This window comes from Elaeis guineensis, chromosome 7, assembly GCF_000442705.2.
Source record: "Elaeis guineensis isolate ETL-2024a chromosome 7, EG11, whole genome shotgun sequence".
In the NCBI taxonomy this organism is placed as follows: domain Eukaryota; kingdom Viridiplantae; phylum Streptophyta; class Magnoliopsida; order Arecales; family Arecaceae; genus Elaeis; species Elaeis guineensis.
The window spans coordinates 29,716,857-29,742,177 of NC_025999.2; the positions used below are offsets into that span (position 1 = coordinate 29,716,857).

The 25,321-nt window shown below is 39.1% G+C and overlaps 1 protein-coding gene across 1 annotated transcript; it reads right to left on the reverse strand.

Annotated features, from left to right (window-relative positions):
• Positions 1–919: 919 nt before the first annotated feature.
• Positions 920–8,152, reverse strand: LOC105061379 (sialyltransferase-like protein 1). Its single transcript, XM_010945402.4, is given in 4 exon segments — positions 920–5,544; positions 5,547–5,616; positions 6,514–7,541; positions 7,544–8,152. Coding segments are annotated over 4 exon segments (1,350 nt in total). The 5' UTR covers positions 7,656–8,152; the 3' UTR covers positions 920–5,404.
• Positions 8,153–25,321: the final 17,169 nt, after the last annotated feature.

The window sequence follows — 25,321 nt, forward strand, 5'->3', positions numbered from 1 at the left end:
TAATTTCTGCTACCTGTTTATATATTTTCTTACTGCTAGTTGTTTACTAATCTCTAAATGGCATTCATCTGCATAATTTAGATTGATCTCACTCGTATCAATCAATCATGCCTCCTGACCAGAGTATAGGCAACTATACTGTCTGTCCTGAGAATAGATCAGCTTGAGGTGTGAACTTGATAGAGAGGAAAAAAGAAGGAAAGGATTTCTCTTTTTTAGTTTTTTTTTCCTCCTACACCTTGTCTTCTTCCTTCTTGAGAAAGTCTTAGAGATTGAAGGAGATCCTGTTCAACCATCAAGGAAGCATTCTCTGCAAGAGAGTTAACACTCCAGAGAGAATATAGAACCTCCAATCAAATCAGCCTCGTATGGATACCTATAGAAGCCGAACACGTACACGGCTACATCAGAACCTGAAGGCATCTACAAATCCGAATTCAAGAAAAAATTCTGCGATTCAGGTATTGTGATTCAATCACAAATAAAATTTTAATCTTTGAAATCAGATACTTTATGTTTTATTTATCATTATATGAACTAAATCAATAGGTATAAGATTTTGATCTATGCATGCATGAGATTAAAATTGTTTTAATCTTGACTTCTACTACTTAAATTCAAAATTATTTTAAAATCTGCATACAAAATACCTAAAATCCAATACTGCGTTCAATATCAAAATTTAATCTCTATTCCTGCATGGCATTCCAGAATTTGCTGTTGGTTGTTGGCAACATTTTGGCTATTTTACAGAGTTCTACTTAATAAATATCACCTAGACTATTATTTTTGGATAGGCAATTTTATCATTATCACACAGGTTCTGTCACTGGAGTGTTTGGTGGTTATATAACTGGAATTTACTTTTGATGCAACAGGTCGGCCATCTAAATTCATATGGGATGTTTCAATAAGAGTATGATCACAATATTCTGTTGAGTTGTTTCTTCTATTAATGTTACGTTCTTAGCCTTATTACAGTGAAGCTTTTTTGCTAATACCCTTGGGTATTTCACATGTTTTGTATATCATTTTGGTGCTGCTTGTGAGTTCTTTTGCCTGAGGGGCTTTACCTCTTCTTCTACTTGTAATAGCGTCTTCCTCCATCCTAAAGAATGGTGCACCAAAAGATCAAAAGGATGCTTTTGTAAAGCGTCATTCCAGCAATTCTGTTGCTCCTGGCTAATCTTGAGTTTAAATTAAAGAAGAATAGAAGCTGTTCACCATCCATGATAAAATGAAGGACTATTTGACATTTAAACATATCCAGCAAATTACCTACTCATACAATGCTTCTAGTCTCTGAAAAGCAGATCCCTTTCTTGCAAGATTTTTGGCATCAGCATTCTCCTTGAGAAATATGTACTATTTCCATTATGTCACACATTTGACTGCAAGGTAAGGTATTTATCCTCGTCTTCCAACCTTCCCAGGCATGCCTTGGCATGCTTAACCACTTAAGCAAGCTCCCATACAGATAGATGCAAGGATAAATCTTGACCAACCTCAGATCAGCCAGAAATTTGCATATCTAATAAAACAGTCTGATTTCAACAACCAATAGGATACATAACACTGAAACCTCTAGAAAGAAAACCACTATTCTTTCCAAACTCAATGTGCATCCAAGGTAATTTGTATGTGAGCAATCTCACAGACAAAGTCATCATTGAAAAAATGTGCATTCAAAGCAAGGTGCGGAAAAAGAATGCAACTTTATATAGAAGCAAAAATTAGAGAAGCATACAAATCCTAGTGGTTGGCTATCGCTAGTATTCAACAACAGACAAAACTGCAACTACATCTGCCATTACACCTGATCACAATTCCAAAACTTCAAATTTTCATGGTAGAGAGTCTGTAATACATTTGAAATCTACAGGATGAAACTCCACTTCTTAAAATGCAATTCATGTTTCATCAGTTCAGCTGAAGATTCCACAATGTACAGCACTACTTGGCTCTGTAGATCTTGGAAATTGTTTGCTGTATACAATTACTTTCACATGCAACTGAAGTGGCCTCATACAAGCCGAGCCCATTTCAGTAGGACAAAGGTATTAATAAAACAAAATATAGATTTAATTACTATAAATGCTGTCAAAGATTTACATTTTTGATGTATAGTTATAGTCCTCTTAATAAATTTACATTTATCTAAACCTGAAGCTTTATCATTAATAGACATGAAGTATCATTCCTTACCTAGAGCAAATATGAAAAAAAATTACAAATGGGAACTCTGCCGAAAGAAAAGAAAAAAAAAAAAAGAAAAAAGAAAAGAATGCTTACTAGATGGTAAAGTGCACAAATGATGACAACAACACGAGGCCCATTTTTCAGTCATCTCTATTAAATGACAGACTGCTGCTAAATAATGCCAAAAGGTTTACTGACCTATGTTACTTCTGCTGTTGCATAGCTAATACCAAGTATCGAGATTAAACTTCCTGATTTTTACCATTCTCCTCCAGCAATTAGACAAATTGATACACCTTTCTTTGAGAAAACAGGACAATCACATCCATTAGAATATCATATAACAATGTACTACAAAATTTCATCAGTATAAGAAACAATTTGAAGCGTGTCTATGGGCAAGGACAAATTTGTGAACTGTCGTCTCGTTACTTTACTATTAGCTTCTGTTTCATTGCTAGTGAAAATGACCAGAGGAACTCCCATATGAACTTAATAACTAGTTTCCTAGTGTTTGCAAAGAGAGTTGGTGAACAATGAAATTGTGACAAGCAGTAAAAGAGTTCCATGCTATTCTGCAGCTGTCACAAGTTGTTTGTCAGATTGTTCATCTTATCTGGTTGATTCTGTGAGCCTCAGGAAAGCAAATGAAGAAGATGTCTCCCAGAAGCTTACAATAAACAAAGCATCAAAGGTAGAAAAAGCTCATCACGATGGTTCATTTTGGGCCCACAAAAAGCATCTTTCTTTTAATAAGCCAGGGAAAAATCTAGTGGAGGGGATACAAAGAAAGATTCCTCGGATTGAATGTAGCTGCTATTAATGTAAGCATTATACTAACAGCTAGAGAATTCAAGGTGTGCAGAAAAGAACAATCGTTGAAAAAGAAAAGGCCAACAGAAGGAAAATTGAATGTATTTAGACATGCACTATCTGAAACATGAAAGTACATTACTAAGTGCAGCATGTCCATTCATTTCCCTCTTTATCCCAAGTAGGCTATGACAGACAAAAAATTACTTGTAGCTGACGCTTATCGATGAGATAGATCAGATAGCAACATCCAATCTATGAACTATCATCCGCTACTCTAGCTAACTAAGCCCCTGCCCCAGCTGGTACTTGTAAACTACATATATGGCAATACCTCCAAGTCAGTCCATCATAGAAGCATTCATGTCTGAACATGTGTGAAAAGTTCTTTTGCTTAAGCAATAACAGTATGAGCAGTACCAATCTGCAAGATATTCTTGAAGGTATCTTCTGAAACCTCATTAAACAAACTTCAAGAACTTACAGCTTCCATTTCCTAATTCTACTTAGCAGCTGACTGGTTTAATGCCCATATGGTTTCACCTTAAGTTATAAACTCATACTACCTGCCAGTACCAAGAGGACCAGCCTCGCCCCCTCACCCGACCAAAGAAAAAGATTTTGTGAGCTTTTCTTTCACTCACCCAAATCCTCTATCTAGGATATCCCTCTCGATAAGGAGGAAAAAGACTTAGATTATGGCACTATCGAGTCTCAAACAATTTCTCCTCTTCCCAATTCTTCTTTTTATTCACCTGTTGCAAGATTTTAAAACTGAAGGTGACCCCCCCAATCATCCTCTTATTAATGCAGCACCATGATATTTTTGGATCATTTATTTTATCTAATCGTGACGTAGTCAGGTGTCTAATTTTAAAAGTCAAAAAGTTCAATGATTATAGTGATTATTTGAAATAAATGATCAAAAAATATCATCGAACTGCATTAATAAGTGGATAGATTGATGGATGGATAGATAGATAGATTAATGGTTACACAGCTCAATGGATGGATAGATCAATAGATCGACGGATGGATGGATATGGTATGCTGATAATCATGTTTGATTAATGGAAAAATATAAAGATTATTTTTTGTACATGTTGAGAAAAAAATAACTTGGATATTTAGTACATAACTAGCTGTAAATAATTTCAACTGTAACAAAGAAATAAGAGCTATTCTAATAAACGTTTCTACATTTTTATATGGATTGAGACTTTTATGAGGAATTTCTAAATTCGATATATATATATGTATATGTATATGTGTTCTTCCAAACTCCTAGTTCTGCCCCTTAGTTTTTCCAATATCTTTCACAAACTTCAATGTGCTTTCCAGCATTGCTGTTTAAAATGACTGTTATTACAGCAACAGAACAAGACAGTAGATTCTTTTTTCCAGCACTCATAAAAGTTAAAAGCAAACCCTGCTAGTAATCACGGAGGATGTCATATATTACGTATGATGAAAATTTTATAGCTGAAGGTCACATGTGCATTTTATTTCCATCAGAAGGAAGATATGCTTTCCACAGCACACTAAAAAATAATTTTTAATTAAAAAATAAAATATAAAATAAATAGACATCCCTCCTTGAGTACATGATGCAGATAAATCAGCATAACCATCTGATGTTCAAAAATGCTGTGAAATACATGTCAACCAAGATTGCCAGATTAAAAATTGAACTTATTAATGATGCATTGAAGTAAATAATTCGACTTCTCTCCTCTAATAAAATTTCATTGATTGAAGTAATCACATATAGTATGCACATAATTATCTTAGTATAGTCAATAAAACTTTTTTAAATGTACAGATATAATGAAAAGCTATAACTAGATGTCCAAAATCGGCTACCACATCAAAACATGTCTTTGGAGTAAAGTTAGTTGCCTGCTCCAGCATCTGATGGCCTGTCAAATAAGGAAAAAAAGGGGCATATTTCTGCTTATTTACAGAATGCAACTAAGCACAGACAAGTAATAAATATGCTTCTCTTAAATAATGTAAATATTTAAACCTTGTTATATGATAATAAGAAAAAAATTGAGATATGGAAACCAAAATTTTCAGTCACAAAAATTATGCTACCTATGGAAAGTCAGTCAGTTAAAGACCAGAAGAATAAGATACTTAACTGCTGTAAAGAATCACCTATACATTTAGGAAAAGAAACTGCTGCAGTAAATATATGCAGTTACTGCCCCATTGCATGGAATGCTGGTATCAAAGGAGGGTGGGGAAATGCACAATGAGCCAGATGAAAGGCAGTCTAAATTCATATGACAAGTAGATAGAGCAGTTACTATTAACATATCTCACCTAGCATCAAAGAATTTCTTGTGTTTCATCTTCAATTTTTTTTACACAACTAACTGATCTAATGTCACAAGCAATGTAGCATATTGCAGAAGTAACTTAGGTATGCAATAATATCTTGCAACGGGAGCATTTCAAAGCCCACTTGCCACCAATTTAGATCATTGTAGTAACCAGATAACTCAATTTCATCTGGAAGATAATTGCCCCTTTCCTATTCATTTTCCCTAGGTAGAAAGCCAGAAAAGTCAGGTCGCTTGCCCTGCACCCATCTGAACTCTGAAAAAGAAGAGAGGAAGATAAAGAAAAGAAAAGAATTTACATATATGTGCTGTGTCGATGATGTTAGAACAAAAGAGGAGAAGAAGATAGAGGCAGAGTTTCAAGGGATACTCCAAACAAAGAATACTGCACATAAAAGAACCACTAATTGAATCATTTTTCCCGTTCAATGAAGTATGTTGTAGGTGTCAGGGCATGCACCGGATCACAAAAAGGTAAGGATCTATGATTTACTGTATGATTTCTCATTGCACAAAGAATGTGAACAAAATCTCAAAACTTCACCTTCAGAATTTTATTTCATTGCTACCAAAAATCTTTCTTTTAGAGGGCAGGCCTTGGTACAATATAATAAGGCTGTTTCACTGTGATCTGGGTGTCACAGGTTCGAAATACAAAAATAACATATCTGACCCTTCCCAAATCGCATAGTGGCAGAAGCCTTATGGACTCCTTTTTTTTCTTTGGTATATCAGATAAATTAAATCAAACGAATATAAATACATCCTTAGAAATAAGCAAACAAAATATGTTAAAAAAGAGGCTGCAAGATGGGCTGTAGAATCCCATAAAGTTGAATCCCTATGAATGGCCACATAAGACACCATCTAGTCAGCAGCACTATTAGCCTTGCGGACTCCTTTTTTCCATCAAATGCCTGTTTTGCAATTATACATTTGCAATTATCCACACAGCTAAGACTTGTGAAGAATCTACCAATCATTTTTCTTGTTCCTTTTGCAGTTTATCACTTTCTCCTTTTACACTTTCTTCTTGCAAAATACAATTACATGGTGACCATGCGGACCGAATGAATCAAATCAAACAAACAGTTCAGTGATAAAATACAATCGGCGGAACCTTATATCCAGAATCCTGGAGGAATGGTATTACCTGCGGCCTCTCGACCAGGTCACCGTAGAAGGCATACTCTGCCTCATAATCATGCAAATCCAGCTCGGCCTTCTGGTTGGTGTGGTAGTGGTGTTTTGCTTCAGCAGACTTCCCGAATCCAAAAACACTAACTTGATCACAAATTCCCAAGGCAAGCATCACTGCCTGCATTCCTGATGAGTAATGGAACATTTTCTCATCATGGGCCTTGCTCCACTCCTCCGGCAGCTTGCCGGTCTCCTCAATGAACCGCTTCAGAGAGTAGTATTTCACTATCCTAGCACAGAGCACGTCGAACCGGGCATCCGTGATGAGGAGGGGAGCCTTGTGGGAGGAATTGCAGATGGTGTAGTCGAGAAAGTGGACGGCTTGGCAAATGTACATGATCATGGGGACGTCCTCACCGTAGGGGTGGCAGAAGCAGCCTTCCCTCCGAGCGCAGAGGTGGAGAATGTTGCTGTTCACGAAGGAAAGGCCGGTTTTTGATCCAACGTTCCGCTGGTAGCCGCTGGTGCGGGCGTTGTTGAGGCGGATAACGAGGTCGTGGCTGTCGATCAACTCGCCGTGCTTGCTCTTGAGGAGGATCCCGCTGTTACCAACGACCGCGCAGGAGCCGTAGCGGCGGCGGCCGGCGTCGACGCGGCCGAGGTGGCGGTCGATGGGGCCCTTGACGAGGGCGGCGAGCTCCGCCATGACCTCAGGCTGGAAGCGGCGGTTCCGGAACCAGTCGCGGAGGGTGCGGCAGAACTCCGGGAAGATCCGGTAGTTCTTAGGTGACCGAAGACGGATCGGAAACCGCGCCTCCAGGTGGTTCTCTCGCCGCCAGGCGGAGGCGACGCGGCGCGGCCCCCCGCGGCGTCCGCCGACGCCGGGTGGGAAGTTCCCGTCTAGGAGGTCCTCCACCTCCTTTCGCAGCTCCGCCTCCCCCACCTCCGCAGCCGCCAGCCTCAGGAGCGTCGTGTTAAGGGGCGGCGACGCCGCTGCCACCAAGGATCCGTCACCGATGCTACGGCGGAGCGCCCCCGGCAGCTGAGGGCGGTGAAGACGGCGACCACCAGCAGAAGGCTAAAGGGAAAGCGGAGAGATCGCTTCATCCCACCGGCTAACAGCGAGAAATCGGCATTCACTGGAAGTAAAAGCATGAAACACCATGAATCCCAAGTACTCGCTCGTTTCCCAGCTCAGAGCATCAAAAAGGCCCAATCTTTGCTCGTTTGTTGGAACTAGAGCACCAAAGACCCCACTTTGAGAGGAAACCAGAGAGCTCCACCTCTCAGAGCTACGAGGGAGGGCTCTGGACCGCCATTTGAGGAGCTCCGAGAGCTCAGAGCTTGAGAGGAAGAGGGAAATGGAGGGCGAAAGCGAAGGGCCGGAGAGGAGGGAGAGAGAAGTGCTCGGAGGCGACGGTTGCCGGAGCCCGCGGATGGTGGTAGACGGCTTTCAACGAGGGTTATGTTTCGTTTGTTCTGGACAATTAGATTTGCGGAGTTAAATAAAGGTGGGTACCCAAAGGTTGGGGATCTCCGTCCTGGAAGCAGTTGGTGGTTTCATGGGATTTGGGAGGCGTGGTCCCGAGGAAGGAGTCATCCAGGGAAGACTCTCAACCCAACCCAACCCTGATGTTGCCTTCCCCGGGTGGAGTGTTTTTTCGATTTCTTCCTCTCAGCAATTTTATTGCATCATGATTCCGACGTGGACGTGATCTTAAATCACTCATCATTCTAAAATTACCATCCAACGCACGTCAAGTTCCACTTTCGTAGTGGGATAGTGGGTTGTCTTCATTTGATCGACTGGTCAACATATTGTTATTATTCTTCACCAAAAAATGCATTTTGTTATCATTACTTTTAATGGATGTTTATGCTGATAATTAGGTCTTGAAGATGGGACCATCTTCGGACGCATGCATACGGAAGATTAAGGTTTCGCCATTTGAGTTTGTTTAGTGTCGGTATTTCATACCTGAAAATTTTTGATCATTTTGTCCTACATAACTAATAAATCCTATTCTTTTGCTGCATAAGGAAGTTAGTGATCCGGTGTGTAAAATTGGTGGTTGTGGTGTCTAAAGCACGTGATAATCATATAGTGTCTAAAGCACGGCATTTGGTTGCAAAAAAAATATAAAAAATTTAATTATTAAAATAATTAATTTTTATTCATTTCATCAAAATAATAAATTTTAAAATTTATAATTAATTTTTTTATTTTATTTTTTTCTTTCATGGAAAGTTTGATTGCTTTTTTTTCCCTTTTCATGGCTGTTCTTGCGATCAAACACAATATAGAAAATAAGAGTATCTTAGTGTGACTTTGTTTTTTATTTTCGTCTGCTTAATTATATGCATTAATATAGGTTAGTTTTAATAGTATTTGGCGGCAAGACAAATGAATTATAAATTAATTTTTTAAATTTATATTTTTTAAATATTATTTTAGTTTTCTAAAAAAAATTCGTAGATGATCTTTGATACGAAAATCATGTTCTAAATGTTTCTAACATCCAAAGTCTTGGTGAATGCCAAATTTGAATTAAATTATCTAATACACAGGGCACCCTCTCCTCTCTTTGCCACTCCTATTTTTGTCAAAATTTTGTTTATTTTCAATACATACAACATAAAAAATTCATGCATGATCCATATTATTTAATTATTGATTTTAATAACATATTTTTAAAAAATCCAAAGCTTTGAGCAAGAAAATGCCACGAGGTGCCTCATGGGATGGTCAAACTGAAGCTCTTGGCAGCTCACTATTGATACTATACAAAATAATTTTTTTATATATAATCTAATAATCCAATCTCGGCAACATTTATGCCGCATGCATGTGTAGATTAAATTCAATTGTTTAGGATGCATTTAATTAGTCATTAAAAAAATATTTTTTTATTTTTTTATTTTTAAAAATTAAAAATTAAAAAATAATATTTGATAACATCATAAAAAAATAAAAAATAAAAATAAAATAATAAAATAATTATTTTATATATAAAATAAAATTTTTTATTTTTTAAAATTTATTTTTTATTTTATTTTTTTGCTTTCGCAGGTCTAAAATGCCAAATCAAAAAGTAAAAAACTCGAATCTTTTTTTCTTCATCTCCCTATCTCCTCCTCCTTCTCTTCCTAAATCCTTCTCCTTCATCAAGCTCTTCATCTGTCGTCTTCAAATATTATTTTTTATTTTATAACAACGTTGTTATCAAATATATTTTTTATTTTTTTATTTTTAATCAATAATAAAAATCAAAAAAATAAAAAATATTATTTAAAAATTAAAAATTAAAAAATATAACCAAACGCACCAAACATATCTTTAATTTGTTAGATCCATCCAAAATTATCTGATTAATCTGAAAATAAAATAAAAATAAAATCTGAAAAATTTGAGCTGCAGCATCCATTAAAAATTCACCAGCCAGTGCATTTGTTGCCGCTCAATGTACAGCCCAATTTTCCGGTGCAAATATATGAAACCTAGAAAATGAAAAGAAAGCATTTCCATCACCATACATTCGGCAACAGTAAGTTAATTAGCTTCATGTAATAATTTAGCATCTGCTGAAATTCAAGATATGATACCGAGTCCCCTTCTATCCATATACGTGAAGGTTGCCTTCCTTTGGCCGAAACCACCGTTGGATCATCAGCTGCCCGCTTTGAGATCTATGCTGATGGATTATCGATAGATTGAGTAGTGCTTTGAGATCTATTCGGTGGGTGATTCAACGGTGATTTTGCATGAAAGATACAACTCGGTCCTATATTTTGATAAGTATAGTTAGGCAGGTAGCATTCTTTCCTTCTCCTTCTCCTTCTCCTTCTCCTTCCGACGTGGCCGAGTTGTTTCTTATTAAAGAAAATGGCTTGATGGCTGACGTGGCCCAACAAGTAATTGTATGAAATTGACCGGTGGTTCCTGCACCCACAGAATCAAAAGAAAAAGGAACATGGGGCACTTCATCTCTTTCCCTTTCAGTGATGGCACGTTGATCAGCCAATAGCTGAGAAAACTGAGTTGACACGCAACTGGTCTTTGGTCTGACCGTCTGAGTTGGACAGCGCTCGTGGCGTCCTCATGGGGAAGGCTGGTTGCGGGGAAGCTTCCGCTCAGGCGGGCAAGCAATTAGTGGTCACCCCAATTCTAACGTTGTAGCTATCCATTGAATCTATTCTTTGGCTCAGCCGATGACGACTGACAAGGAGTAGCTGCCGTCTTCTTGTGCAAGGAGCTAATTTTATTTGAGGGGGCATCGAAATCAAAAATAACGAGCATTGGTGTGGGCCTCAGGATAGCAATGAGTAGAATTTGAATCGAATATTATATTATATATTTTTAAATTTAAATTTAATATTTTATATTCAAATTCTATCCGATATCTGATCAGATAAGAAAAGAGTTATCCATCCCCATACTTAATGGATTCGGATATACCAACGGATAACTCATTTCCCCATATCCAACCCATACCCACCCCATATCTATCTCATATCCAAAAAAAATAAACAATCAAAATAATTTTATGCATATTATCAATCAAAATAAAATTATCAATTCAACATAGAACATAATTTATAAATCCAAATTTATAGAAATCAAATATAGAAATAGAATTACAATTCAACATAGAACATATAAATAATCAAAATAATTTTATGCATATTATCAATCAAAATAGAATTATCAAAATAAAATTATAAACATATATATTCGAATATGGATTCAAGTATTATCCATATCCGTAGGTTCGGATTCGGGTTTGGATAGAAAACAGCACTATCCATATCCTACCCAAATCCGTGCTACAGTTTTCGAATTTTATCCAAATTCGAATCCAAACCCGATCAAATTCTATTTTTCGGATTTGATCAGATTTGGATAGAGTGCATACCCATCGGATCGGATCGATTTTGTCATCTCTAGCATCAAGTGTGGTTTTAGATTGACGGGGGGTAGTCGGAAAAATTTTGAACTAGCTGACGATAATGTGTAACCTTTTAAAAAAGAGCTACTTCCCCACTGCTCTTGTGGTTGCCGATCTCCGGTGCTATCAATTTTTATTATTTATAAAATGTAAAACGGTCTATCATGATTACTATTTAAAGATAAGGTGGTTGTCGGTTACCCGTTCCGAAAGCCACATGATCCTTCTCTCCCCTAACTCATGTCGAGATGTAGAAACTACAAAAGAGAAGCCACGATTTTTCCGCTATCATGGTTACCTTTTTTTTTTTTTTGATACAAATAGGTGGCCACACCAGTCTAGTGCGAAAGCAGTCCAAAAGATCCAAATACACAAAGTCCCACAAGATCAATAGACAATTCTCACCTTGTCTCCAAATCCAATCATCGAAGTGCTCCGCAATATATGCCGCCACCCACTCTGCTGCAGTATTTGTCTTCCAGTAAACATACCGAACTCTTACGGCAACAACTTGGTGGAGGGAGATTCAGACATCTCGGATAAATGGATGAATCTCGAGCTACTTTGCACCTCCCTGGATCCAAGCAATGATGGTAGCAGAGTCACCCTCGAGGTAGATCCTATTTGCGTAAAGCTGCTACCTGGCAAAGGTGACACCTGTCCAGATGGCATAAAGCTCCACATCCAGGACAGAATGCTCGAAGAGGTGGGAACCACCAGCCGTCAGGAGTCTACCATCAAAGCCACGAATGATGAAGTCCGCACCGCTTCTCTCATCCCTAACACTACCATCAAAGTTTTTTTTGACAAACCCCGAGGGTGAGGACTCCCAAAAAATGGATAGTACCTTATGAGTCACTGTCGAGGTAGCCAAGGAGCTCCAGTGATCGGGATTATCAAGAGATGGAATGGCAGGGTCAAACTGGCAATACTCCAGAGCTAGACAGATAGCTCTCTCCACCAGTCGATGAGTAAGAATCACCTCACTGTCAAAGACTAGGCTGTTCCTTGACAGTCAAATCTGGTAAGCAATATAACCCATCCGACTACCAACCGTAGTCGTCCTTCGATCATGCTCTGATGTATCAAGCCCAGGAAGGAAACCAACCATGGGTCAGTACTCATCTCTCATGGATAGTCGTCCATTTATCTCCAAATGACCCTCTCCTTAAGGCAGCACAGAACGGCATGCTCTGCAGACTCCTCCATCCAACAGACCGGACACAAGATCGAAATCTTTATGCCCCTATCCCTGACAAATGTCCACATGGGAAGTCGGTTCTAGACAAGCTTCCATAGAAAAATCTTTACCCTAAGATGAATGACTACTCTCCAAATCCAAGTAGCCTCGATCCTCCTGATCAGTGCTGGTCCACACAATTGGGAGAGGTCCCTCAAGAGAATCTTCAGGCAGTAGGAGCATCCCCAGACCCTCGCATCCTGACTGGGATGTATCAGAATCGGAATGGCAAGGATCCGCTCCATCAGTGGGCCCCCAAAAAGCCGAATGATCTCCTGAGCTCTCCAGCTCGAGCCATCGACAGTAATGAGATCAGACATCCTTATGTGGTCCTCCATCTAATTACTGATAATGTCGGCTAATGGGAGAGAGGAATGCTCAAAATCCAGACATTCTGGGTCACCTCCACCAAGCATCTATCTCCGATCAAGCATCTGAACTGGTCCATAATGTCGGGCCCCCGAGCACAAATCTCTCTCCAGATGAAAGAGCAACCCCGAACAGCTTAGATGGGGGTCCCATGGCTCCACCCGCTGTAGCGGGCCCTCATCACCCTACTCCACAAGCAGTCTGGCTGGATCAGAAAGCTGGCCGCATGTCTGGCAATCAGAGCCTCCCTTCTCGTCACTAAGAAGTGGATCCCAAGGCCACCATCGCGCACTGGTGGCACACCATCTCCCAGGACAGCAAATAGACTCACTGACGATCACATCTGGATCTCCATAAGAAGTTTTGAAACTGCTCCATCCCTCTAATGCAAGCAATTGGCACGATCATATTGGCTAAGAGGTATACTGGAATAGAGCTCAACATCGATCTTACCAGAGTCGTCCTGCCCATAAAAGATAGGGCATTGGCTTGCCAGCCCTGAAGATGCTCCTGGATCCACTGCTCCAAAGGTCTCCACTCAGCCTACCTCAAGCAATGGCCCGTGATTAGAACTTCGAGATAAGTCAGCATCCCGTCTGCTCCCGAATCCCCAGGCTCTCCCTGATCGCCAGTCTCACCTAGGACTTCATCCTCGGGCTGAAGATGACAGTAGACTTCTGAATTTTTTATTAACCAACTGACCTGACGTCCGACCATACACCCCAACAATGGAAGCAAAGCACTCTACATTTCGGATCGAGGCATGCCCAAAGAGGAGGCAGTTGTCTGCATAGAGAAGGTGCAAGAGAGGTTGGGCACCAGGGGCAGGCCAATACGACTCCAGGACCTGCTACTAAAGCACTACTCTCAACGTCTTGGATAAAGCATCAGCACATAAAATGAATAGGTAGGGAGAAGGGGACAATCTTGGCGAAGACCAACAGAGGAACGAAAGAACTCCGTCAGAGTGCCATTGACAAAGATGGCAAAGCTCGAGGCCTCGATGCAGTTCATGATCCAGCCAATCCACCCCTACACGAAACCTAGCTCTTGGAGCATCTATTGAAAGAATGACCAACTCATCCGATCATATGCTCGCTCCATATCCAGCTTGATCGCCATGAAGCTACGGCGATAAGGAGCTCTCTAGAGGTCGTGCATAAACTCCTGGGCCAACATAACATTGGCAGTGATAGATCGGACACCAACAAAAGTGCCTTGCTTCGGACTGATCATATAAGGTATCAACGGCTTCAGATGCCCAATCAAAATCCTTGCACACACCTTGTAGAGGGTGGTGCAGAGATTGATAGTTCTGAAGTGCTCTGAGATCGAAGTGTTAGGCCGCTTCGAAATGAGGGTGACCAAGATCTGCTTCCACTCCATCGAAGTGCTACTGAACTCAAAGGCTATCTGCACCGCCTTCACCACCTCCTCCTGGATAATCGGTCAATACCGACAGAAGAATAGTGGAGGAAAGATATAAGGCCCCGGGATCTTATCCTCTCCAAGAGACCAAAGAGCCCCACGTACCTCCTCAGAAGATATCGAGCTAGTCAGAGTATCATTCTCCTGTACAGAGATACAAGCCACCAGTTGGGCACCCGAGATGGGGTAGTCCTCTCCCAGCTATGCCATCCACTGATCCCTGAAGAACTGGAGAATCTCTGCTCGGATCCCTCTACTGTCATCCACAACACTGCCATTGCTCCTCCACAATTACCTGATACGGTTGGTGGACCTCTAGATCATGGTGGATTGATGGAAGAATTTGGTATTTTGGTCTCCCTCTCGAATCTACTGAACTCTGGATTTCTGCCTCCATAAAGTCTCATGCTGCCTCAATAGGAAGTGATGCTCGAAGAGCTTACCACGCAGCTCCCCCATTTTTGGCTCATGTAGGCCTCCCTCTTAGTCTTCCATCAACTGTAGCTTTGTGATATCCACCTCGACCTGCTCGATCTGGTAGAAGATGTCACCCACTTCCAAGCGATTTCATCTGAGGAGTCTGCGTCTGGTCAGCTCCAGCCTATAAGTCACCCTATACCTTGCATCTCCGCAGATCGGCATCCTCCATACCTCCCGGATCAAGTCCCATGATCTCAGATAAAAGATCCAAAACTTCTCGAATTGAAAAAGGGCTCTGGACTGATCCAGACCATCTGTTGAGACAAGTATCGGGCAATGATCTGAGGCTATCCTCAGTAGGTGCTGAACACTGTACCCTGAAAAGCACTGGATCCACTCAGCAAAAGCAAGTGCCTGATTAATCCTCTCCCAAATTCAAGCTGACCCAAGCTGGTTGTTGCACCGATGAATCTCGAGCCTATAAAATCGAGATCGATCAACCCTATGCTATTGATAAAATCTCTAAACTCTCCTAGACTCTACGCTATCCCCCTGCTGCCTGTCGCCTTGCTTCTCATGGGGGCCCATGATACAGTTAAAATCTCCAGCCACCAATGAAGGCAAACCCTGCATCAGGAGTCTAAAAATCTTCGTTCAGAGCATCCTCTGGTCTCTATGTTCAATGCTGCATAGACACCGGAGAGGAGTCAAGGCCCCCCAGACTTGTCCATAATGACTAGGACCATCTGCTGCTCACATATATGGAATGCATCCACTCTGACCAAGCCATGATGCCACAGCACCAAGATGCCACCTGACAGACCTCGAGACTCTACAGCATAAGAGCTCCAGGATATAAGGATCCTCCGTCTAGCCTAGTCCAGCCCAGCCCCGAAGAGATGGGTCTCGCTCAACACATAAACCTCTGGACTATGCTGCTGGATCAATCGGTTGAAGGTCGACCAAAAGGAGGGCTTCCCTACCCTCCGACAATTTCGGAGCAGGATCCTCATAGAGAATCTATCCCAGCCTCATCATCCATCGAGTCCATCATCTCCATGGTCATACCCTCATCGTGGATGGCCTACCTGAGTCTGGCCACCGCATTCTCATGAGAGTGGCCCTGGTCCATATCTGATGCATCCATATGTACCAGGCCCTCAACCACCACACCTCCAAGGGGGAAGCCCTCCATCTTTAGCTCGAGCCTCCGCTCTGACACCCCATACTACCACTGGGGCATCGGGCTCCTGGCTCACACCTCTAGGCTCCAGTGGGCCCTCCTCCTCCTCCATCAGGGCCCTAGCAATAGGGACATCCGAAATCAGTGGTCTCACCCTCTACCTGTAGTGAAGCCTCCTCCACCTCTTTGGAGAACCCGGCTGAGAAAACAAAGACTCCGGCCTCCCCAACCCCACTTACTACCTCCAAGCAGTCCTCAGACGAAGCCAAGGTTTTGCTTTTAGCCTTGTTTTTCCTCAAAGAACCCTTCCTGGGCTCCTCAAGACCTAGTTCATAGCCAATGGACCTTGATGGCAACCTGCTTGCATCAAAATTCAGGGGCCTGGTGCGCTTGGGTGAGGTTGAGCCTGCCCTCCATGCCACAGCTTGTTCATGATCTGAACAGGCCCAACCCAACTCTCTCTCACCCTTAACCAAGCCGTCTGGCCTCAGCCCAGCCAGCGGGTTGTCTGCATGATGGCCCACTGTGGCACTTGCCCGCGTGCTTTCGCTTCCATTCACCCGAACCCCGCCAGAGAGCCAAAATGATTCGAGCGTGAGTCCTAGCTCCCATCGCAGATCGCACCCATCGCCGCATCACCCGCCACCAATCCAGCCTTTGGATCCAGTCGAGATCTGGCTGGGGATCTTCTCTGTGCGTTCTTGGTTGGTTGGATCCAACCATCAAATCCGACCATAGATTTAGGCAAGTCCGAACCCACAGACACTGCCTCAGGTCCGGGTCTACTCGCCTTTGGTTTCGACTGAGTCAACTCGATCATCTTCTTCCTCCCATCCGTCGAAGCCCCCGACTCAAGTAGCCGCTGCTGTACCGCTACCAATCACGGCCTAAGGCGTGGCCCCTCCAGTGCTCATTCCTCCTCCATCCCTTTTGCTTGGAGGACGTTTTCTGAGTCTAAGCCAGCCACTGCACCCCCTGGTCCACCTTCGATACCACATACCAGCTTCGACGAGTGGAAGGAGCTGCAATGGAGATAGATGCCATTGAGGTTCTCAAAAATAAATCTTTGCCAAAATGGGCCATCCGTACCTTGGACAAGCACACCCGGCTGCAGCGGTCGGGACAGATCAATCCGCACGCACACACACGTGAAGCCGAGATGTTGATGCTCCACCATGCTGTCATCCATTAAAACGAGCTCGCCGGTGGGACGGATGATCTCCCGAATCACCGCCTCCTCCCAGTATTCCATCGGGAGGGGCAGCAAGCGGACCCAAACCAGTGCTGTCCCGATCGCACCATCCTTCGGGAAGAAAGCCAGATGCCATACTTCCACCACCAGAGCCTGCCCCGCTACAATCCATGGCCGCCAGAGGATAAGAACCCTCTCCTCAGCATCCTTGAGTTGAAGTAGCAGGAAATCCTTTTCCAAACCAAAGGCCTCAACCTCCCCTTTTACCCTTATGTAGAGGTAGAACTCCCCGGCCACCAAATCCAGTGCCACCCGCCGTTCTAAGCTTCTCGCCGCCACTGCTATAGCAGCCCAGCGCTCCGTGCTCTCCCTCAGAACCTCTATCGGGGCCTCGACGACCTCTGAAAACCATCGGATCAACTCCTCCATCTCAGTCGGTGATGGCTCCGACGAGATCTAGGTGAAACACCCCTACACTGCCCTTCTCCAACTAGATTCCAACTGATCTTCCACCATTGAGGCACCAGGACGGTCCCTAAGGATGGAAGGCAACACCTCCGACGATGGCAACCGTGACAGCCCAATGGATCACCGGCGATCACATAGGAAAGAGCCGGAGTGGGAATCTAAAAGCACATAGAGAACATAACGGTAACTGTGATAGCCCGGCCCGAACAAAAATTTCAGCCCACCAAAGCCCAAAATGAAAAAAAAAAAGAAAGAAAACACGGGAGAAGACTCCCGAAGGGAGTCTTCTTCCTCCTCTCGCCGGCTCCCAATCGGAGTTAGAGACGAGCTCCCTCTGGCCCTATTTAAGGAGGAGATCCCTCCTCTCTTCCTTCCATCGAAGATCTTAAGTTCGGTCGGCGGCAATCGTCGGAAAATTCCCGCGGAAGACCGACCTGTGCCCATTCAATTTGCTCGTCAGAAAAGCCTCGCCGGCGTCAGAGGTAAGCCTCCTCCCCTTCCTCTCTTTTCCCCTTTCCTTTCCGTCCCGATGTGCACGCTCGCCGGCGATCGGAGTCACCAGATTTTGTTGCAGAAAAACCTTTCTTTTTGTCATTTTTCCGACGCCGGTGGTCACCGCCGACCATCGGTTTGGCCCTCCTCTTACCGTCGGGTCGCCTCTCCTCCTGCCGACGGTCGCCCCACGCCGGTTGCACCGTCGGCCGGCCAGCCAAGGAGGGGACTTGCCGGTCCCCTGTTTCGGTCAAAATAAGCCCGGGAAGAAGAAAAGAAGAAGAAGAAGAAGGAAAAGAAAAAGAAAAGAAAAAGAAGAAAAAGAAAAGAAAAAAAAAAAAAAAAGAAAGAAAAAGAAAAAAATAATAAATAGGATTTTCTCTCCTCTCTCTTCCGTGAAGAAAAAGAAAAAGAAAGAAAGAAAGAAAGAAAGAAAGAAAAGAAGAAAGAAAAATAAAATAAATTAAAAAATAATGATATAAATAATAAAATATGAGAAAAAAAATTTCTCTCTCTTCCCTCTCTTTCTTCAGCCTGAACTAGTATTTTCTCTCTCTAGAATTAGACTTTCTCTCTCTAGAATCCTCCCTCTAGATTATTTTTCTCTCTTAAGATTTTTAAAATTTTGAGAAGAATGATGATGAATTTAAATAATCCTCGTGATGGATTTTTGATCTGTGATCGTCGGACGGTATACCGACATCCACTTTGATCAGATCAGGTATTTTTAAATTTTATTAAATTATCCACATGATAATCTTAGCATGATTTGATCTGATCAATCAGATTTGTTGAATCATATTATCTGAAAAATTCAAGATGAGTTTTCTCTCTCTAAAATTTTCTCTCTCTAAAATTTTCTCTCTCTAAAATATTCTCTCTCTTGATTGATTCTCTCTCTAAAAAGATTAGTGAATGAAGAAATTTCTTTTAATAGTCCTGATCTGATTCTAATGAAGAATCCTGATCCATGATTGTCAGACAGCGTACTGGCACCCACCTTGATTAGACCATGAATCTTTAGATTTGATCATCTATGATTCCGATCTAGCCATGACTTAATTTGATCATGTTGATTTCATCAATCGAGATATTGGACCAATTGTAATGTTGGATTGTGTCACCTAATCAATTCGAATTATACCTCATGAATTCTCTCTCCTTTAATTTTTTCTCTCTATTTGATTTTATGAAATCGATGAAGAAACCTCGGTCCTATCACTTCGAATTCGATTTGATCTGATAGTCAAATTTTGGATCGTTTAGGTCCTAATTAGATTTTGATTAGATGAAATTAGATGATCGGACCCAATCTAAACCGTTGAAATATGGTATTCGTATTTCTTCTAATTATTGAAATTGATTCTGTATAGGATTGTGGATGTTTGATCATGGGATATCGTAATATGATCTACGAATAGAATTTTTGAAAAAAAATTTATAGAATTATATAGATTTATTGGAATGCGTTCGAGGTAAGTAATGTTTCACTTTTTCTAGATTTATCGGCAAATTATAATGTATTTTTCTGACATGATTTGTGAAACGATGCATGAATTGGATGAATGGTATTTTGTTATGAAAATATCTTATTTGAAATGTTATAATGAAGCATGATTGAACATATTGATTTTATAATGCATTATATTAATTGATTTCGATACTACATGATTATATATTTTATTATTGAAATTAGAATATAAAATATGATTTATGAAGAATTCTGATATAAGAAACAATAAGAATTGACAATCTGACTATGTAAAGGACCCTGCCAATGGGGGTATATATGTTGGCAATTGATTTATCCTGAGGATTTACGTCGCCAGAGAGATCAGCGACAAACCGTCAGAGAGACCAGCGGTTCCGAAGGACATGGTTGCCAGATGATTCGCAGCCTACCGCAAGTAGATATGCGGTATTATAACCCTGCCATAAAAAAAATATGGTCATAGCTCATGGTTGACGAAAAGAATTTAAGAATGAAAGAAATTAAAATCTCGAATGAAACTTGAATGTTCGAAAAAGAAATGAATTTGGTATGAATTATGTTGCAGAATTGAAATTGATTTCGAATTGATGAACTCTATATGCTTATTTTCTATAAATGATTATTTACTTAAATGCCTGATGAAATCTGTTGAGAAGTGATCATTGCTTACTGGGCTATCTAGCTCATTACCTCCTATTTTATTATTTTTACAGATGTTGAAGAGTTAAGATGATACAAAATATGAATGGAAGAGTGATCAGAAGTAGAATCTCTATACTTTTATTTTCGATTGAAAGTCTTATTGAATTTGATGTAAAGACTATGAATCATTGTTGAATTTATTAAGACATTAAAGAAAAAAATCTAGGTCGTTATATTTTGGATTTGAATTATTGATTAATTATTCTGCTGTTATTTTAAGATATCATGATAAGATACCTTGCATGCTTATGGGAAGAGTTTTCTATGAGTATGCGGCGGTTGCCATGACCCTCGATTCACAATCTCGAGTCGGGGGCGTGACAATTATAGTGGTATCAGAGCATAAGTGGATGAATTATGTAACATAGAATCAGATATAGAATGTGTGTAAGTGGATAGACACGAGAGACATTATAGTATAGATCTTTGATGATTGTAGTGAGGAGAAATATTTAAAAATTTTGATTAAACATTGAGATTATGTATAAAGGGATCGTAAAAGATTATGACATATGGAGTTTGAAATATGATGGATAATCTATTAATCATGATATGATTAGTTAGATTTTGATTGAAAGTAATTACAAAAGGATTGACATAAAATTTTATTGTGCATTGTGGTTATTAATTTGATCATTGGTTATTCAAGTAAATCGTAAGTTCAAATTCGAGGTGAGAATAATACTATGATATTACTTCTAGTTGAGAAGTTGACTAGATAAAGATTTGACGATAAAATATTATTCCAGAATGGACTAAGAAAAATCTTTTATGATGCTTGATTGGAATATTTATCGAAATTGAACTTGGTATGTGGATTATATATAAAGTGATATATTAGGATAAATGCATATTTGAGGATATTACAAAGAAATATATTTCTTATTGATGAAATCGATTATGAGATTGTAGGATATTCATCGTACTAAAATCTTTAATCATCATCCTTAGATCTAGATAATAGATCTTATTATGTCTCTTGGAGACTACATGATGTGTATAAAATTTTAATTTAAAGATTTCGTATCTAAGTTGATCAAGAGATTTTCTGACACTATTGTTGAGGTTGTTAATGAAAAATTGATATCTTTAGATTAAGATAAAAGATCTGATTTATATTTATTTCAGATTAAGGGATCCATGTGAAATTTTGGATTTAAGAATTGATATGGAGTTCCTTTGCTTTTGTTAACGAAGTCCCTAAATTGAATCTACTATTAAATGGAGATTTAATTTTTGAAACTTGTATGATTGTTATGAAAGGATATTTGATAGATATTGAAGATCCTGATGATAAAAATTTTAGAAAAAAAATATAATATAATGATTTAAAATTCTTATATATTCTGATTATGTCCTAATTTGTGGAGCATCGAAGGATTTTTTTCGTTGATTTGACTTATAAAAATTTTGATTTGAAAATTATCAAATTGAATTGATATGAGAATTAAGATTTGATTCATATTGATTATAGCAAATCTATATGATGGTTTTAGATATGATATTGGACTCAAGGGTTAATCGAGATTATTGTACACCAGTAAAGGTATGAATGAGAATCGAAAGTTAATCTTTGACTTCAATTGAAATTTAAAATTTTAGATCTTTTCTATTGATAAGATAAAAAAATAATTTGATCAAATTTTTTTTTTAGTGAACCTAAGAAATTTTGATTGTTAGATCAGAGTGCACAGCGGAAGCATGGTAATCTGGATTACTTTGAGTAAGTCAGAAATGTTGACCCTTTGAATCAAAGAATTATGATAGATGATATAGTTTGATACAAAAAATTTATTGATATTAGAAAGAATAATATTTTTAAAATTTTGAATTATTTTAGATATCCTAATGTGATTTTTAAAAGTAGTGCTTCCACCTACTATGCTACAAAAATAATTAGCATCCGGATTCTAGGATGAGTGGACCCTTGATTTTTGATCTTAGATTTAGAATATTTAGAAATAAATTTTTTCTATCCTAGAATTAAATTTTATAATTTTCTATTTATTAGAAAAAATTTAAGATCGTTTATCGAATGATGATTTTGATCTTAGATTATTATACTCAAATATTTAGCTCCAGGGTATAATAAAATTTGAAGTTTAAACTCTTTTGATCATTATTATTTCTCTGACTAAATGAAAAAGATTGAAGTTATCTATTGATATTGATGATTGTTCTACAAAAGATGGATTGGTGTTATTTATAATTTAATTTGATAATGAATCGATTAATTAAGAGTTGTTAATATTTAGATAAAGAAAATTGATATACTTACTTAGAATAGAGACATTAATTTTGATTATAAAAAAAATATAGTTTTGATTTAGATCAATTTTTTTGAGTTATTAATTTTGTTTATTATGGAATGACTTAATGATAAAAATTTGCTTCAAGAATTAGAATATTTAAGAGTTTGAGTAAGAAAATTTCGATGACTAGAAATAGTGATATTGATTCAATCAACTATGATGATATTGATCTTTATGAAATGACTTAATGATGAAGTTGCATCGAGAATTAAATATCAGAAGTTCGAGAATGAGATTGAAATGATAAATTTTCAACCTTTGAAAGTATGAATAAGAGAAAATATTTTTAAATTTTGATTGATTAGGATGTCATAGTATAATTTATGAAAGTATGTTTTTCCTATCTTATGATGGGTTGAAATTAAGAATGGATAATATTTAAAATAAATAAATGAATGATGATGATGAATGAAGTTCTTATGCAAGAATAGAGACATTGATTTTCTTCTACCTACAAGAGATGGATTTAATTTTAATTTGAGTCATGAGATATTGAACATTAATTTTTACAGAGAATGAGAACATAATTTCGAAATCTTAAAATATTGAAAATCTTTGAGATGTTGATCTTGATAAATAAGAAAATGAATGGTTCCATTTCAGATAGATATTTGATGTACCGACTTTTTTCTTATGAAATGATTTAAGAATGAATTTATATCAAGAATTAGAATATTGAAATATTTGAGGATGAGATTCAAGTAAGAAACTATGAAGACTCAAGCAAGAAAATTTTCGAGGATAAAATTTCTTTTAGAGGGGAAGAATGTGATAGCCCGACCCGAACAAAAATTTCAGCCCACCAAAGCCCAAAACGAAAAAAAGAAGAAGAAAGAAAACATGGGAGAAGACTCCCAAAGGGAGTCTTCTTCCTCCTCTCGCCGACTCCCAATCGGAGTCGGAGACGAGCTCCCTGCGGTCCTATTTAAGGAGGAGATCCCCCTTCTCTTCCTTCCACCGAAGATCTTAAGCCCGGTCGGCAGCAATCGTCGAAAAATTCTGGCGGAAGACCGACATGTGCCCATTCAATTTGCTCGCCGGAAAAATCTCGCCGGCGTCGGAGGTAAGCCTCCTCCCCTTCCTCTCTTCTCCTCTTTTCTTTCCGTGTCGATGTGCACGCTCGCCAGCGACTGGAGTCGCCGGATTTTATTGCGAAAAAATCTTTCTTTTTGTCATTTTTCTGACGCCGGTGGTCACTGCCGACCATCGGTTTGGCCCTCCTCTTGCCGCCGGGTCGCCTCTCCTCCTGCCGATGGTCGTCCCACGTCAGTTGCACCATGGGCCGGCTAGCCAAGGAGGGGACTTGCCGGTCCCCTGTTTCGATCAAAATAAGCCCGGGAAGAAGAAAAGAAGAAGAAGAAGAAGAAGGAAAAGAAAAAGAAAAGAAAAAGAAAAGAAAAAGAAGGAAAAGAAAAGAAAAATAAAAAAAAAGAAAAAAGAAAAGAAAAAAAAATAATAATAATAAAATAATAATAAATAGGATTTTCTCTCCTCTCTCTTCCGTGAAGAAAAAGAAAAAGAAAGAAAGAAAGAAAGAAAGAAAAGAAGAAAGAAAAATAAATTAAATTAAAAAATAATGATATAAATAATAAAATATGAGAAATAGAGTTTCTCTCTCTTCCCTCTCTTTTTTCAGCCGGAACTAGTATTTTCTCTTTCTAGAATTAGATTTTTCTCTCTACTTTCTCTCTCTAGAATCCTCCCTCTAGATTATTTCTCTCTCCTAAGATTTTTAGAATTTTGAGAAGAATGATGATGAATTTAAATAATCCTCATGATAGATTTTTGATCTGTGATCATCGGACGGTACACCGACATCCACTTTGATCAGATCAGATATTTTTAAATTTTATTGAATTATCCACATGATAATCTTAGTATGATTTGATCTGATCGATCAGATTTGTTGAATCATATTGTCTGAAAAATTCAAGATGAGTTTTCTCTCTCTAGAATTTTCTCTCTCTAGAATTTTTTTCTCTAAAATATTCTCTCTCTTGATTGATTCTCTCTCTAAAAAGGTTAGTGAATGAAAAAAATTTTTTAATAGTCCTGATCTGATTCTAATGAAGAATCCTGATCCATGATTGTCGGACAGCGTACTGGCACCCACCTTGATCAGACCATGAATCTTTAGATTTGATCATCCATGATTTCGATCTAGCCATGACTTGATTTGATCATGTTGATTTCATCAATCGAGATATTGGACCAATCGTAATATTGGATTGTGTCACCTGATCAATTTGAATTGTACATCATGAATTCTCTCTCCTCTGATTTTCTCTCTCTACTTGATTTTATGAAATCGATGAAGAAACTTCGGTCCTATCACTTCGAATCCGATTTGATCTGATAGTCAAACTTTGGATCATTTAGGTCCTAATTAGATTTTGATTAGATGAAATTAGATGATCGGACCCAATCTAAACCGTTGAAATATGATATTTGTATTTCTTCTAATTATTGAAATTGATTCTGTATAGGATTGTGGATGTTTGATCATAGGATATCACAATATGATCTACGAACAGAATTTTTGAAAGAAAATTTATAGAATTATGTAGATTTATTGGA